Raw genomic sequence first — 18,192 nt, forward strand, 5'->3', positions numbered from 1 at the left:
CTTTTGTCTCCTTAGGTAGGTTTATTCCTAGGTATTTTATTCTTTTTATTGCAATGGTAAATGGGAGTGTTTCCTTAATTTCTCTTCCAGATTTTTCATCATTAGTGTATAGGAATGCAAGAGATTTCTTTGTATCCTTCTACTTTACCAAATTCATTGATTAGCTCTAGTGGTTTTCTGGTAGATTCTTTAGGATTCTCTATATATAGTATCATGTCATCTGTGAACAATGACAGCTTTTCCTCTTTTCCGATTTGGATTCCTTTTCTTTCTATTTCTTCTCTGATTGCAATGGCTAAAACTTCCAACAGTATGTTGAATAATAGTGAGAGTGGACAACCTTGTCTTATTCCTGATGTTAGAGGAAATAGTTTCAGTTTTTAACGACTGAGAACAATGTTGGCTATGGGTTTGTCATATATGGCCTCTGTTATGTTGAGGTAAGTTCCCTCTGTGCCTACTTTCTGGAGGGTTTTTATTTTAAATGTGTGTTGAATTTTGTTGAAAGCTTTTTCTGCATCTATTGAGATGATCATATGTTTTTTCTCCTTCAATTTGTTAATGTGGTGTATCACATTGATTGATTTGCGTATATTGAAGAATGCTTGCCTTCCTGGGATAAACCCCACTTGATCATGGTGTATGATCCTTTTAATGTGCTGTTGGATTCTGTTTGCTAGTATTTTGTTGAGGATTTTTGCACCTTTGTTCATCAGTAATATTGGCCAGTAGTTTTCTGTCCTTGTGACATTGTTGTCGGTTTTGGTATCAGGGTGATGGTGGTCTTGTAGAATGAGTTTGGGAGTGTTCCTCCCTCTGGTATATTTTGGAAGAGTTTGAGAAGGATAGGTGTTAGCTCTTCTCTAAATGTTTCATAGAATTCACCTGTGAAGCCATCTGATCCTGGTCTTTTGTTTGTTGGAAGATTTTTATTCACAGTCTCAACTTCAGTCCTTGTGATTGGTCTGTTTATATTTTCTATTTCTGCCTGGTTCAGTCTTGGAAAGTTGTGCTTTTTTAAGACTTTGTCCATTTCTTCCAGGCTGTCCATTTTATTGGCATATATTTGCTTGTAGTAATCTCTCATGATCCTTTGTATTTCTGCAGTGTCAGTTGTTAGTTCTCCTTTTTCATTTCTAATTCTGTCGACTTGAGTCTTCTCCCTTTTTTTTCTTGGTGAGTCTGGCTAATGGTTTATCAATTTTGTTTATCTTCTCAAAGAAACAGCTTTTAGTTTTATTGATATTTGCTGTTGTTTCCTTCATTTCTTTTTCCTTCATTTCTGATCTGATCTTTATGATTCCTTTCCTTCTACTAACTTTGGGTTTTTTATTTTTCTTCTTTCTCTAATTGCTTTAGCTTTAAGGTTAGGTTGTTTATTTGAGATGTTTCTTGTTTCTTGAGGTAGGATTGTATTGCTATAAACTTCCCTCTTAGAACTGCTTTTGCTGCATAGCATAGGTTTTGGGCCATCATGTTTTCATTGTCATTTGTTTCTAGGTATTTTTTGATTTCCTCTTTGATTTCTTCAGTGATTTCTTAGTTATTTACTAGTGTATTGTTTAGCCTCCATGTATTTGTATTTTTTACAGATTTTTTTCCTGTAATTGATATCTAGTCTCATAGCGTTGTGGTCGGAAAAGATACTTTATATGATTTTAATTTTCTTAAATTTACCAAGGCTTGATTTGTGACCCAAGATATGATCTATCCTGGAGAATGTTCCATGAGCACTTGAGCAGAAAGTGTATTCTGTTGTTTTTGGATGGAATTCCCTATAAATATCAATTAAGTCCATGTTGTTTAATGTATCTTTTAAAGCTTGTGTTTCCTTATTTATTTTCATTTTGGATGATCTGTCCACTGGTGAAAGTGGGGTGTTAAAGTCCCCTATTATGATTGTGTTACTGTTGATTTCCCCTTTTATGGCTGTTAGCATTCGCCTACGTATTGAGGTGCTTCTATGTTTGGTTCATAAATATTTACAATTGTTATATCTTCTTCTTGGATTGATCCCTTGATCATTATGTAGTGTCTTTCTTTGTCTCTTGTAATAGTCTTTATTTTAAAGTCTATTTTGTCTGATGAGAGAATTTGCTACTCCAGCTTTCTTTTGATTTCCATTTGCATGGAATATCTTTTTCCATCCCCTCACTTTCAGTCTGTATGTGTCCCTAGGTCTGAAGTGGGTCTCTTGTAGACAGTATATATACTGGTCTTGTTTTTGTATCCATTCAGCCAGTCTGTGTCTTTTGGTTGGAGCATTTAATCCATTTACATTTAAGGTAGTTATCGCTATGTATGTTCCTGTTACCCTTTTCTAAATTGTTTTGAGTTTGTTATTGTAGGTCTTTTCCTTCTCTTGTGTTTCCTGCCTAGAGAAATTCCTTTAGCATTTGTCGTAAAGCTAGTTTGGTGGTGCTGAATTCTCTTAGCTCTTGCTTATCTGTAAATGTTTTAATTTCTCCGTGGAATCTGAATGAGATCCTTGCTGGGTAGAGTAATCTTGGTTGTAGGTTTGCTTTTCCTTTTCATCACTTTAAATATGTCCTGCCACTCCCTTCTGGCTTGCAGAGTTTCTCCTGAAAGATCAGCTGTTAACCTTATGGGGATTCCCTTCTATGTTATTTGTTGTTTTTCCCTTGCTGCTTTTAATGTTTTTGTTTGTATTTAATTTTTGATAGTTTGATTAATATGTGTCTTGGCGTGTTTCCCCTTGGGTTTATCCTGTATGGGACTCTCTGTGCTTCCTGGACTTGACTGACTCTTTCTTTTCCTGTATTAGGGCAGTTTTCAACACTAATCTCTTCAAATATTTTCTCAGTCCCTTTCTTTTTCTCTTCTTCTGGGACCCCTATAATCTGAATATTGGTGAGTTTAATGTTGTCCCAGAGGTCTCTGAGACTGTGCTCAATTCTTTTCATTCTTTTTTGTTTATTCTGCTCTGTGGTAGTTATTTCCACTATTTTATCTTCCAGGTCACTTATCCGTTCTTATGCCTCAGTTATTTTGCTATTGATTCCTTCTAGAGAATTTTTAATTTCATTTATTGTGTTGTTAGTCATTTGTTGTTTGCTCTCTAGTTCTTCTAGGTCCTTGTTAAACGTTTCTTGTATTTTCTCCATTCTATTTCCAAGATTTTGGATCATCTTTACTATCGTTATTCTGAATTATTTTTCAGGTATACTGCCTATTTCCTCTTCATTTGTTTGGTCTGGTGGGTTTTTAACTTGCTCCTTTGTCTGCTGTGTGTTTCTCTGTCTTCTCATTTTGCTTACCTTACTGTGTTTGGGGTCACCTTTTTACAGGCTGTAGGTTCATAGTTCCTATTGTTTTTGGTGTCTGCCCCCAGTGGCTAAGGTTGGGTCAGTGGGTTGTGTAGGCTTCCTGGTGGAGGGGACTAGTACCTGTGTTGTGGTGGATGAGGCTGGGTCTTGTCTTTCTGGTGGGCAAGACCACATCCATTGGTGTCTTTTGGGGTGTCTGCGACTTTAGTATCATTTTAGGCGGCGTCTCTGCTAATGGGTGGGGTTGTGTTCCTGTCTTGTTAGTTTTTTCGCATAGGGTGTCCAACACTGTAGCTTGCTGGTTGTTGAGTGGAGCTGGGTCTTTGTGTTGAGATGGAGATCTCTGGGATAGTTTTCGCCTTTTGATATTACATGGAGCTTGGAGGTCTCTGGTGGGCCAATGTCCTGAACTCAGCTCTCCCACGTCAGAGGCCCAGGCCTGACGCCCGGCCCGCGCCCAAAGTCCCTGTCAGCCACACCACTCAGAAGTAAAGGGAGAAAGAAAGAAATAAAGAAAAAAAATAGAATAAAGTTATTAAAATAAAAAAATATATTTAAAATAAAAAAAGTTAAATGTAATAAAAAATAAAGAACGAAAGAAAGAAGACAGCAACCATACCAAAAAAAAAATCCACCAATGGTAACCAGCACTAAAAACTATACTAAAGGGCTTCCCTGGTGGCGCCGTGGTTAAGAATCCACCTGCCAATGCAAGGGACACGGGTTCGAACCCTGGTCCAGGAAGATCCCACATGCCACGGAGCAACTAAGCCCGTGTACCACAACTATTGAGCCTGCGCTCTAGAGCCCGTGAGCCACAGCTACTGAGCCCGCATGCCACAACTACTGCAGCCCGTGCGCCTAGAGCCCGTGCTCCACAACAAGAGAAGCCACCGCAATGAGAAGTCCACGCACCGTGACAAAGAGTAGCCCCCATTTGCCGCAACTAGAGAAAGCCTGCGTGCAACAACGAACACCCAAGGCAGCCAAAAATAAATAAAAAAAGAAAAAAAAACTGTACTAAAAAAAAGCAATGGAAAGACAGAACCCTAGGAAAAATGGTAAAAGCAAAGCTATACAGACAAAATGACACAAAGAAGCATACACATACACACTCACAGAAAGAGAAAAAGTAAAAAAAAATCTATATATATATATGAAAAAGGAAGCAAGCAGCCAAATCAATAAACAAATCTACCATTGATAATAAACTCTAAATACTAAACTAAGGTAAACATGAAAACAAATTAGATGCAGAAAGCAAATCCCAAGTCTATAGTTGCTCCCAAAGTCCACCTCCTCAATTTTGGGATGATTTGCTGTCTATTCAGGTATTCCACAGATGCAGGTACATCAAGTTGATTGTGGAGATTTAATCCGCTGCTCCTGAGGCTGCTGGGAGGGATTTCCCTTTCTCTTCTTTGTTCTCACAGCTCGCAGGGCTCAGCTTTGGATTTGGCCCCGCCTCTGCGTGTAGATTGCCGGAGGGCGTCTGTTCTTCGCTCAAATAGTGCGGGGTTAAAGGAGCAGCTGCTTCGGGGGCTATGGCTCACTCAGGCCGGGGTTGGGGAGGGAGGGGTACGGAATGCGAGGCGAGCCTGCGGCGGCAGAGGTCAGCGTGACTTTGCACCGGCCTGAGGCGCGCCGTGCGTTCTCCCAGGGAAGTTGTCCCTGGATCTCGGGACCCTGGCAGTGGCGGGCTGCACAGGCTCCCCGGAAGTGGGGTGTGGATAGTGACCTGTGCTTGCTCACAGGCTTCTTGGTGTCGGCAGCAGCAGCCTCAGCGTTTCATGCCCATCTCTGGGGTCCGCGCTGATAGCCGTGGCTCGCACCCGTCTCTGGAGCTCCTTTAGGTGGTGCTCTGAATGCCTCTCCTCGCGCACCCCGAAATAATGGTCTCTTGCCTCTTAGGCAGGTCCAGACTTTTCCCCAGACTCCCTCCTGGCTAAACGTGGCGCAGTAGCACCCTTCAGGCTGTGTTCACGCCGCCAACCCCAGTCCTCTCCCTGCGCTCCGACCGAAGCCGGAGCCTCAGCTCCCAGCCCCTCCCGCCCCGGTGGGTGAGCAGACAAGCCTCTCGGGCTGGTGAGTGCTGGTCGGCACCGATCCTCTGTGCGGGAATCTCTCCGCTTTGCCCTCCGCACCCCTGTTGTGCTCTCTTCCATGGCTCGGAAGCTTCCCCACCGCCACCCTCCGTCTCCGCCAGTGAAGTTCAGCTCCCTCCCAGAGGTGCAGGTCCCGTCCTAATTCTTTTGTCTCTGTTTTTTCTTTTGCCCTACCCAGGTATGTGGGGAGTTTCTTACCTTTTGGGAAGTCTGAGGCCTTCTGCCAGCGTTCAGTAGGTGTTCCGTAGGAGTTGTTCCACATGTAGATGTGTTTTTGATGTATTTGTGGGGAGGAAGGTGATCTCCACCATCTTGGAGGTCTCCTATTTTGCTGATTTTTAACAGAGGCTGTAACCTCCAAATGTATCTCCAAATTGTATTTCTAAGTGTAGATGATCAGATGACCAGGTTTTATTGCAAAGGCGATCCGTGTTACTTACCTGTTGACAAAAATGACCTGACTCTTTTTCTTTTATGTCTGAGGGGCATGATACCTTACCCAGGTGTGGTGTGGCCAGCTCTTTGATTGACTTCTTTCAGCCAGGTTATGCCCTCTGCAGAAGAGAATGGCTTATTGCTCATGAGGCAGTTGCCAAACGGCTTCCCTTTTCTTAAGGAATGTACAAAGGTTACTACCAAAGAACAGACTTCACCTGACCACGGCTATAGCAATTCCCAGTAACTTACTTAACCTGTGGCTGTTGGTGCCTGCTATGCCCTTGTGAGAGCCTTTTCTCAGGAAGAAAATGGGGAAATTTCTGTACCCCCTGAATGATAGTGCTGGGCTCTACAGGCCAGTTTTTCTCCTGTCCCTAATACAGTAATTTTACATGTGATTCACGTAAGTATTGACAGGTCAGCTGTCTCTCAGCTGTTTTCTATTGACCTTGTTAACTGTACACTGCCTTATTAGAGGCAGCTTTCCTTGGGGAAAATACAGGGGGAGCCTACCTCAGGAAAGCTCAGAATCAGTTGTGTCCTGCAGTGCATCATCAGTTAAAAGGATTTGAAAAACTGTTCTTAATAGTGCAATCATAATAAGGTTTCATAATATAATTGTACAGTAATCGACATTTCTGATTACTAATCCACTTGCATCTAACTGTGCATTGATTTTTGTTTGTTTTAGTTGGCAAGAAAACTGTCCTCCAATCCTTTTTGGAAGCTGACTCTCATAGAACTCTTTATGTAATTTTTCCCTTAATTGTTCATCTTCTTCCGTTTACTTTTATGTTTGTTTATAATCATCCTCATTTACTCATTTTTTTATCCATTCAACAGATCTTTATCAGTTGCCCATACTTTGCTATGCCCCAAAGAGAATATGTTCTGTGTACTAACATTGCTTACAGTCTAGTGAGGGAAACAGGAAATAAATATACAATTACCCCAGACGGTGGGGATGCTGGGAAAGGGGAATACAGGGTTCTTTGAGAGAATAAAAAGGGAACTCCTCCTGTTTCTCTGGGGTGGTGTGCATGTGTCAAGGAAGCCATCTGAGAGTAGGGATGGCTAAGCTGAGATGGGAAAGATGAGTGAGGTGTTTGGTGTCTGGTGAGACAGAAGGGTAAGACCACTGTAGGTGTGAGGAATAGCTTGTGGGAAGGCCAAGGGGGAATATGGTACATTTAGGAAAACTGAAAACATGTTTAGACAGATCTGATCACTAATACGTTTTATGCTTAGCATTAGGCTCCTGTTACATCCTCTGTGCCTGAATGCATTTTATTTGATCTCTCAGAAGAGGCTACCCTTCTATTTCAGCCTGGAATTGCACTTCACGTTTAGCATGCACAGCAGGAGAGCTTGGGAGAGCTGGTTACTCATCCCCTCTGCTGCATTTCCCTTTCTAGTTGTTATCCCTCCCACCTCCTTCCACAGAGGTTTGGAGGTGAGTTATGATAAAGGAGGAGGAGGGGAAAGAGAGAGTCATAAAACCTTAGCACCGTCTTCAGCTGGCCTTTGGAAGAAAAGAGTCTAGTGCTGATAATTTAGTTGATCAAGGTGTTATCCTGAAATCTCAAGAAGTATCTTCTAGGACTAAAAGGACTTATAACTGAAAGGGAGGACTACCTGGGAGAAAGAACTGAGAGAGAGAGAAGGAGAACTAAACCTCCTCTGCCCTTATTCATCATTCGGGGCAACATGAACCCTTTCACAAAGGTCAACTTGTATTTTTCCTACTCTTTGAATATGTGATAAAGCTGTGGCAACTCAGTTTTCTCACTTGTAAACTGAATCCTAGTTACCCTTAGATTCTTTCTACTACATCCTGTGATGGCTGCACCATCCTCATGTCAGAAATTCTAATATTTTAATTATGAAATAAAGGGATTCTGTTTTAAGAATTTCAAAGACGAACACAATTGTTTTAAATCACTATCACATTCTGGAGGACAATGTGATAATTCCTATTTGCATATCTATGGCGATCTCTACCTGTGGTTATTTTTGCTATAGTTTTATAAACTCATGGTTTCCTATGGTCCTTATCCTATAAATCCGACTTATTCTTGCTGTTGGTTGGCTCACACTCATCTCAATATGATTTTATCAGTCTGTATGTGGCTGCATTGGCTGGGAAAAGAAAGCCAGCCATACACTATAATCTTGGGCAAAATGCAAAATGGTTCTGGAGCTGCCTGATTTCCGTCTTTTCTTTTGGTTACACTGACTCTCTTATGAAAAGTTTTTATTTTGGAAAAGAAGTTTTTAGAGAGCTGATATATATAGGAAATGGTTAGAATGTAAAATTTAAAATAAATGAACATGCTTCTGGATCTTAATTTAAATTATGCAAATATGTGAAATGGTCCAGTAAATTAAAAGCCATAGCATTTATGAGAAAACCTCATTTCACTTATTTCTAAAACTTTTTTTAAATGGGTTTTCTGGCGTAGTGATTTTTGCCAGTTTGAAATATTTCTGCCTTACCTCAGACCTTCCAGAGAACATTGGTAGACTAACCCTGAAAACCACAGGAAGCCTTCCTATGGTGACTTGTAATTCTCAGAAGGAACTTAAAGGGGGTGTGGGATCTTTTCAAAGTAAATATTTCCATTATATGAAGATGAACTTTTAAAGAGATCCTAGACATTTTCTTTCAAGTTTTGGCATTTCAGTTGCCCTGCTGTGTGCTTACTGCGACGTGGCAGGTATTTTCCACTATTTTATGTATATGTGTATATGCATATCTTCCAGTATATTAGAACTTCTTATGACACAAAGTTGGATCATCTATTACATTTAATGTTGAAAGAGTGGAAGATGGAACTGCCAAAGCTGGTGATCTCTGTCCACGGGGGCATCCAGAACTTCAAGATGCCCTCCAAACTTAAAGAGATCTTCAGCCAAGGTTTGGTCAAAGCTGCAGAGACAACGGGAGCGTGGATAATAACTGAAGGCATTAATACCGGTAAGGCACATTCCCTGTTTCAGTCTGTTTTTGTTTTTTTTTTTAATTCCTTCTTTTTAACTGTGAATCAGGCAGTATAGCACCTAACCTCTGCTCTGCAGTGCTCCCAGGAGATGTGGTAGCGTGAGAAAGACTGGAAGTGTAGTGACTGGAAAAGAAACGCAGAAGAATCCTAGACCTTTCCTGGAATGTATTTTTACCATTGTTAAACTATGCTATTTTAATATAACTTTGGGTAAACGTCTGGCAAAGAAAATAGGTTTTCATGAGCTTTGGACTGTGGTGAGGTAGTGTGTGGGCATAGACGTGAGCTAAACTCACCATGGTCAGGTTCTCAGGAATTGGAAATCGGAAATCAGTGACATGTGCAACAACTGCATTGAGTGTATGGGGCATGAGGAGATAATTAACTACATAACTGGCACTTGTTTCTGTCACTGACTCTTTTATACTTCTTGAAATCTGACATTCAAGGACTTCATTTAGTAGCCCCTGAACCTCTAACCCTACTCTTTTGCATCAGTGTTTATGAACTGTATGCATGTTAGAGAATCATCTGGGGGCTTTGCAAAAATACAGATGCACAAGTTCTACCCCAGATTAATTAGAGTTTTTCAGGGTGAAGCTTCTGAAGGGTATCTAATGTGCAGCCAGGGTTGAGGATTACTGACTTCACAAACTCCTCTCTTACTAATCTGTTACTGATATGTTACAGTTCTGACACCAGTTCTCATGTGTGGGTTCTTTCCCAACACACCACAGTTCTCCTGCACCAGCTGAGTGTCTTACAGTTCAGCTCAATTCTGAATTACTGTCTACCAGGAAATAGCGACGGATTCCACAGGTTAAGGGCTCAGTCCCACAAGACTGTCCCCACTTCAGATGTCAGTCTCAAGTCCAGGGTGTTACCCGTGCTTCTGACTGGCTGGCTATAAATCAGAGGTTCCCACCATCCCCTCCTTGGGTTTGATGAATTTGCTAGAGCAGCTCACAGAATGCAGGAAACCAGTTTACTCACTAGATTACCAGTTTATCATAAAAGGATGTAACTCAGGAACAGGTAGATTGAAGAGATGCATGGGGCAAGGCATGTGGGAAGGGGCACAGAACTTTCATGCCCTCCTCCCATTTCCACGTGCTTACCCACTTGGAAGCTCTCTGAACCCTGTTTCTTTTTTTTTTTTTTTTTTTTATGGAGGCCTCATTACATGGGCACGATTGATTAAGTCATTGGCTATTGATAATTGAACTCAATCTCCAGTTCCTCTCCCCTCCCCAATGGTTGAGGGTGAGACTGAAATTTCCTACCCTCTAGTCACGTGGTTGGTTGGTTCCCTTGGCAACCAGCCCCCATCAGTATGTCCAAAAGTTGCCTCATTAACATAACAGAAGGCACCTCTGTCACTCTCACCACTTAGGAAATTCCAAGGTTTTAAGGAGCTCTGTGTCACTAACAGACCAAATATATATTATTATAAGTCACAGTATCACACCTGTGGCTTTCCATCTTCCCTTTACTTCTTCCTCTTTTGATTTGGGATATCCTAGCCAATGTTTCCTATTAAGTTCTGCTTGACCTTTAGGATCTACATTAGATGCCAACATACCCAGGAAGCATTCTCTATCTCAACTCGCTCTTGTTTCTTAATTTCTATAGCGTTTATTGCCTGTAGCACTTGTAGCACGTTTATATTTTGCCTTACAGGTTAGGTTAGGATGAGTCTACCTGATTGTGAGGTAGAGGCTAGGGCCTATACATACGTCTAAGAACTGAGCAACGGGTACTAATGTAATGAATAATTTCTTTTGATTAAAAAGGAATGAAGGAAGCAAGTGATTGAAAAAACAAAATAAAAATAAAACCAAGGGATTCGTCTTGTCACTAATGGGTAACCTGGTAGTTTCTCTGGTACATTTCATTGAGATAATTACTGTTTCACATTCTTAGAAAAAAGCAAAGGTTGTAGAGTTCTAAGTCCAATGTGTAGTACTTACTTTATTTCCAGTAAAAAAAAAAGAGGGTGGATGGGGAAGTTTTGTAGAGTTAAGAAAAAGGTGAACTTGGGCATGGTTTTTTTCTTTGAATAACTAATTGTGTTACATGCTTTATTTTACTTATTGCTTTTTTAAGAAAAAAATATTTTAGATTAGGGCCAGTTAAAGAATGCAAATATAATGGTGTGAAGACTATTGAAATAGTTCATATGAACAAAAAAATTGAGAAATGAGGTATACTTGGAGCTTCCTTAAACAATAATCAGGGTCTGACCTGATTCAGCCTCAGCTCCTTAGGTCCTGACTACTCAAGAAGTGGTCCCTGGACCAGCAACATCAGCATCACCTAGGAGCTTGTTGGGAAGGCAGATATCGGGCTCCTCAGACCGGTGGGATCAGAATCTGCATTTTGATGACCTCCCCAGGTGATTCTTATGCACATTTAAATTTGAGAAGCTTTGCTTACCAGTTTCAACCTATGCTTGAGATGCTTCTCAGCTGTAGTTGAACATTATTTGGCATGAATTTTTTACATTTATTTAAATTGAATGCCAGAAGCCTTTAAGAATCTATTGTGTATAAAGCATTTGGATAGATGCTGTGGATGAAAGGTGAGTAAGATATGGACCCCGGGTTTAGTGATGAGGTGGGTAACTGTAACAAACAGAGAGTAAGCAACTAACCAAAAATCGATGCTGAATGGGTCATAGTTGAGATACAAAGGAAGTGTTTGGGAGTAAAAGGAAGAGGAAGAGGAAAACAAATTCCAGTTCCAACTGAGGGAACCTGAGAAGAAAGCTTGGTGAAGGATATAGCACTTAATGTTGGCCTTGAGAGAAGGGTAGGAAAAAGCATTCTAGGAAGAGGTGGCAGTTCAGGGCAAGGTACACAGCTGGAGACTAAGGCATGTGTAGAAAGAGGTGATAAGGCTGCTAGCTGGACGTGCCGTGTGGCAGAGGACAGGGGCAGCAAGGGAGACTGGAGCCAGATTGGGTGCCATGTTATTTGGGCTGAGGTTTTATTCTCTATGTAGCAGAGAGCCCTCAAAGGATTTTGAACAGAAGAATGAATAGGGAATGATATTGTCAGATCTGGTTTTACAGAGAGTCTTAGCAGATAATATGTCTTAAGATCACATGTGGGCTGCTGACAAATGATCACCACCACATGCTGGTAACGCGTGCCAAACCTATGGATCTGAATCTCTATTGGTATTGATGTGTGTTCTGTGGTCCAGAACCCCAATTTTAGAAAATGACTGGGAAAAGTGCAAAAGATGTCTGGAGGGGAGGATTCCAGAGAGAAGGAAGTGATTTAGGTGCTATGCATTAGATGCATGCAATATGCAGGGCTTTGTTGTTGTTTTCTTCCTGTGCTAATGACACATACAGAGTCAGACTGTACATAGAAAGAGTAAGTGGCGTAATGTAGTGTTTGTGATTAAAAGGCAAATTTTTTTAAAATTAATTTTTATTGGAGTAGAGTCACTTTACAATGTTGTGTTGGTTTCTTGCTGTACAGCAAAGTGAATCAGTCATACGTATATTTATATATCCACCCTATTTTAGCTTTCCTTCCCATCTAGGTTGCCACAGAGCATTGAGAAGAGTTCCCTGTGCTATACAGTAGGTTCTCATCAGTTATCTATTTAATACATAGTATTAAAGTATGTATGTCAGTCCCAATCTCCCAATCTCCCATTTCATCCTACCCACCACCTCCCCTCTTGGTAACCATAAGTTTGTTCTCTATGTCTGTGACTCTATTTCTGCTAAAAGGCAGATTAAGTCAATCTCAAAAGGCTACATATTGCATAATTCCAACTATATGACATACTGTAAAAGGCAAAATTATAGAGATAATAAAAAGATCAGTGGTTATCAAGGATTGGGGGAATGAGGGATGAATAGAGTACAGAGGACTTTTAGGGCAGGGAAACTCTTCTGTATGATGCTTTAATGGTGCATACATGTTATTATACATTTGTCCAAACTCATAGAATGTACAACACCAAGAGTGAACTCTAATGTAATGTAAACTGTGGACTTTGGATGATTATGATGTGTCAGTGTAGGTTCATCAGTTGTACAAATGTTCCACTTTGGTAGGGGATGTTGACAGTGGGGAGGTTGTAAGTGTGTAGGGAAGAAGGTATATGGGAAATCTCTGTACCTTTGGCTCAATTTTGCTGTGAATCTAAAACTGCTCTAAAAAAGTAAAGTCTATTTTCGTTCCTTTTTATGGCTGAGTAATATTCCATTGTGTATATGTGCCACGTCTTCTTTATCCATTCAAAATTGGGCCATTTGTAGAGATGTGGATGGATCTAGAGACTGTCATACAGAGTGAAGTAAGTCAGAAAGAGAAAAACAAATATCATATATTAACGCATACACGTGGAACCTAGAAAAATGGTACAGATGAACCAGTTTGCAGGGCAGAAATAGAGACACAGATGTAGAGAACAAACTTATGGACACCAAGGGGGGAAAGCGGCGGGGGGGGTGGTGGTGGTGGTGGTGGTGGTGGGATGAACTGGATGATTGGGATTGACATGTATACACTGATGTGTATAAAATAGATAACTAATAAGAACCTGCTGTATAAAAAATAATAAAATTAAATTTTTTAAAAAAGTAAAGTCTGTTGAGAAAAGAAAAGTCAGATCCTGGATTGGAATCCAAACTGTACAGACTACCAGCTCTATAACCTTGGGCAAATTATTTAACTTCCTTGTGCCTCAATTTTTGCCTATAAAATAGACTTAAAAAATTCCTACTTAAAGTGTAAATGCGTGTAAAACTTAAAAAAGCACCTGGTGTGTAGTTAAGAGTTCAGTAAGTGTTGGCTATTATTGTTATTATTATTAGTCCCAGAAAGGCAAACACTAATATATTAGTTCTGGAATATTTATGAATATAAAGCTGTTAAATTAATTTGCCTCAATGAAGCAAGGTCCTTCAGGATGTTTTACTGGGACAGTCAAGAAGGTTAAAGAAAAAAATACTTAGAACATTCATGATGTCAGGGGTGGGTTTACAGGATGTTCTGGTCAGGCAAGAATAGGGGCAGAACTGAGGTTGTAAGCAGAAATTTCTCAAAGGGAGAGGAGAATTGTTCAGGTAGAAAGGTTAGTGATAGGAGAAGGAGGTGTCAAGAGGGAGTAGAGCAAGTCAAAGTATCAGATATTAATTCCACTGTGCCAGCAACTTTCCCTAATAACAGTCTTTTGCATATGCTTGTCTACTTGTCTCTTTCCGGCAGTCGCAGTGTTTTGCATGATTTGTGAGTTAAAGTTTGACCTCTAAACTGATTGTTCATAGGTGTGTCCAAACATGTTGGGGATGCCCTGAAAGCCCATTCCTTCCAGTCCTTGAGAAAAATCTGGACAGTTGGAATCCCTCCTTGGGGTGTCATTGAGAACCGGACAGATCTTATTGGAAGAGATGTAAGTAGACAATCCTTTCACAACAGAAGGAGATAAACATGTATCCAGTTGCCAGCTTAGCACTATATCCGGATATCTAGTAGGCATCTTGAATGTAATACACCCCAAATAAACTCCTGACTTCCTGCTGCCTCCCTTACCCTATCTTAGAAAGTGACAATCTTGTCCTGCAGTTCTCAAGCCAAAACCCTGAACTTATCCTGGAATGATCTCCGTCTCGTGCCTCAAACCCGATCCACCAGTAAATTATCTTAGCTTCACTTTAAAAATATATCTGGGAGCTTCGCTGGTGGCGCAGTGGTTAAGAATATGCCTGCCAATGAAGGGGACACGGGTTCGAGCCCTAGTCTGGGAGGATCACACATGCCGTGGAGCAACTAAGCCCGTGCGCCACAACTACTGAGCCTGCGCTCTAGAGCCCATGAGCCACAACTACTGAGCCTGTGTGCTACAATTACTGAAGCCCGTGCGCCTAGAGCCCATGCTCCGCAACAAGAAAAGCCACCACAATGAGAAGCCCGCACACCGCAACGAAGAGTAGCCCTGCTCGCTGCAACTAGAGAAAGCCCACACGCAGCAATGAAGGCCTAACACAGCCAAAAATAAAAATAAATAAAATAAATTTATTTAAAAATATATATATATCTATCTGGAATCTGACCTCTTCTTATTACCTCCACTGTTACTGAGCAGGTTTAAGCCACTATTTTCTGTCACCTGGATGATTGTAATAGCCTTCCCTACTCTCATCCATGTCTCTTATTAAGGTCTGATCCCAACACAGTAGCCAGAATGATTCTAAAGGGATGGACTTGTCTAAGTTTGTTTATAAGACTAATGTATATTTTTGGTAGGTATCTCAAGTATTACAAAAGGTATGAAGAAGAAAGATAACCACTGTTAATATTTTGGTGTGTATCATTCCAGAATTTTTTTCTATGTGTGCGTACGTATGTACAGTAAAAAAAAGTTTGTGTGTTAAAAAAGTAACAACAGAAACCTGTTGTTGTGAATCTGTTTTTCAGCTTAACTATTTAACATAATTAATTCCCTATGTCAGTTAATATAGACATGCTTATGGTTTGTTTTAACTTTCATTTTGGAAAATTTTGAACACATTAAAGAGTAGAGAGATTAGAATAATCATCTCCTTCGTACCCTTCTCCCGGTTTCAACAGTTATGAACCCATAGCCAATTTTGTTTAGTTTAGTCCCTCATCCATTCTCCATCTCCTCCCTCCATTATTTTGAAGCAAATTCCAGACATCAAATAATTTCATTGGTAAATATTTTAGTAGTTATTTCTAAAGTATATGGACAATTAAAAAATATAACCACATTACCATATTCGTACCTAAAAAATTAACAATAATTTCTGAATATCATCAAATATCCAGTCTGTGTTCAAGCTTCTGATTGTCTCAATTTTTCAGTTGTTTGATTTCATTATCCAAAAAATTCCCCTACATTGTGATGGGTTGATTTGTCTCTTCATTCATTTAGTTTTTTTCCTTGAGTCGCTTTTGATCTCTGGATTTTCCCACCATCTCCTTTTTTGTTTTCTGTTTGTTTGTTTCAATGTATTTGTTGAAGAAACTGGGTCATTCCTAAAGAGTTTCCCACAGTTTGGATTTTGCAGATTTAAGCTCTTGTAGCAGCATTTAGCCTATTTCTCTGTCTTTTGTCTTTCTTGTAAATTGGTAGTTTGATCCAAAGGTATGATCAGATTCAGGTTCTTTTTGTACAGGTTTATGCCCTAGGAGGAGATGTGTCTTTCCCTTGTGACATAACATCCTCTCTCTTTTTATGATGTCATTGCCTAGATTTATTATTTCAACAGGGTTGCAAAACTGCTAATATTTAATTATAGTGTTCTTTCTTCATTTATTAGCTTAAATACTCTATAAAGAGAAACATTTTCTCCTCAATTGCTTGGTTTACCTTGTGGTACAGTTGTATGGGAAAGGGTAGAATAAATATTTGATTCTCTTTCTTTATTTGCCAGTTTTCAAAGCATTGAGTTGGTTATCTACCATCCCCCAAGGTGAACAGTGAGTTGTTGTTTTTTTTTTTTCTGATTCATGAAGTTAAACATATTTGGTATGTTTTAATCCATTATTCTAATATAGTTATTATTCTTTATTATGCTCATATTGTCCCATTGTGGCCAGTGGAGCCTTTCAAGTTGTCTCCTGAGTCCTTTTAACACAATTCTAGTCATTTATCATTGCTTCCTTGTGTTTTAGTATGAAAAAAATGTTCTTGGCTCATTATATGTAATTTTTGCTCCTAGAGAAATGGCTGGTTGCTTCTAGTGGGAAATAGTATTAAGAGACCACATTCTGAGAGCCAAGGGTGCAGTTTTATTTTTCATGCCTGATAAAGTTCTATTGTACTAAAGTACCATAATTTATTTAACCATCCCTCTGTATTGTCCATTTATGTTTTCTATTTTTAACTTTTACAAAAAATGATATTAATGTTGTGATGAGACACATATATTTTTGAAACTAGCTGAAAACACTTATTTCCTTAGAAGTTATTCTCAAAGTAGAATGTTTGGACCAGTTGGTATGTAACTTTTAAAATGTGACTAATTGTCTTCCACAAAGGTGGTAACAATTTACATTCCTACCAACAGGGTATGAGGGTACCCATTTCCCTGTACCATTTCCAGCTTCGGGTATTCTGGCTTTTTTTAAACTTTGCCATTCTGATAGGTATAAAATAACACCTAATTTTTCTTATGTACGTTTCTCTGATTACTAGTGAGGTTCAACATCTTTCCATGTGGTTTTTATGCATTTTAAGCATAGTTTTTATATTTTGAAAGACCTTTTGCATTATAATTCATTCTATTAACATTTTTGTTTGCCATGTATGCTGCATTTCCCAGATTTTAATTTGTATCATTTATGAGCATCTTTCCATGTGTAAAAAATATGTGTTAAATCTATCAGTCATTTTCTTTTTGGTTTCTGGCCTCAGTGTCATGCTTAGGGATTATAAAGGTAACTTTTAAATACTAATGTTTGTAACGTTTGTAGTGCTTTTTACATCCATTATTTCTTCTTCTTTTTTTTAATTTCTTTCTTTTCTTTTTTTTTTTTTTTTGGCTGTGTTGGGCCTTCGTTGCTGCACGCGGACTTTCTCTAGTTGTGGCGAGTGGGGCTACTCTTTGTTGCCGTGCATGGGCTTCTCATTGCAGTGGCTTTAGAGCCACCCGTGCAGAGCACGGGCTCTAGGTGTGCAGGCTTCAGTAGTTGTGGCTCACGGGCTCTAGAGCGCAGGCTCAGTAGTTGTGGCGCACGGGCTTAGTTGCTCCACGGCATGTGGGATCTTCCCAGACCAGAACTTAAACCCGTGTCCCCTGCATTGGCAGGCAGATTCTTAACCACTGCACCACCAGGGAAGCCCCCATTATTTCTTTAAAGCCTTACAGCAACCCTCTGCTATAGGAATTATTATCATCACTTATACATGAGGAAAATAAGCCTGAGAAAGGAAGCAGGTGTTACCCAGAGTTAAAGTTAGAAGGTAGAAGAGCCTAGCCTTAAACTTGGGCCCTTTGACTCCAAACACAGTTGGCCTTCCCTATTTGTGGATTCCGCATCTGAGGAGTCAACTGACAGTGGGTCCTAAGGATTCAGCCGACCGCGGATCCAGCGGATACTGAGGGCCGACTATACTGTGCCATTTTATGTAAGGGACTAGAGCATTGTGGATTGTGGTATCCGCGAGTGGTCCTGGAACGAATCCCCCACAGGTACCAATGACTGTACTGTTCTCTTCTCTCTAAAAACAAATGAGAATTGAAGTAGCTTATAGAAGAATCAGCAAATATTAATAAAGATCTGGATATTTTATATTGAATGAGTGCATCTCCATTTACTTTTCACTTCATTTGGAATACGAGAAAAAATAATCAGTGTCCAAATATTA

At 40.0% G+C, this 18,192-nt stretch overlaps 1 protein-coding gene across 1 annotated transcript in view; it reads left to right on the plus strand.

Moving 5' to 3' along the window:
- TRPM6 (transient receptor potential cation channel subfamily M member 6) overlaps positions 1 to 18,192 on the plus strand; it is a 138,946-nt gene that overhangs the window by 30,367 nt on the left and 90,387 nt on the right. Inside the window, exons 5-6 of the mRNA XM_060300839.1 lie at positions 8,594 to 8,807; positions 14,126 to 14,250. Coding sequence (XP_060156822.1) covers positions 8,594 to 8,807; positions 14,126 to 14,250 — 339 coding nt within the window. The remainder of the gene's footprint in view (positions 1 to 8,593; positions 8,808 to 14,125; positions 14,251 to 18,192) is intronic.

Source organism: Globicephala melas, chromosome 6, assembly GCF_963455315.2.
Source record: "Globicephala melas chromosome 6, mGloMel1.2, whole genome shotgun sequence".
NCBI lineage: Eukaryota > Metazoa > Chordata > Mammalia > Artiodactyla > Delphinidae > Globicephala > Globicephala melas.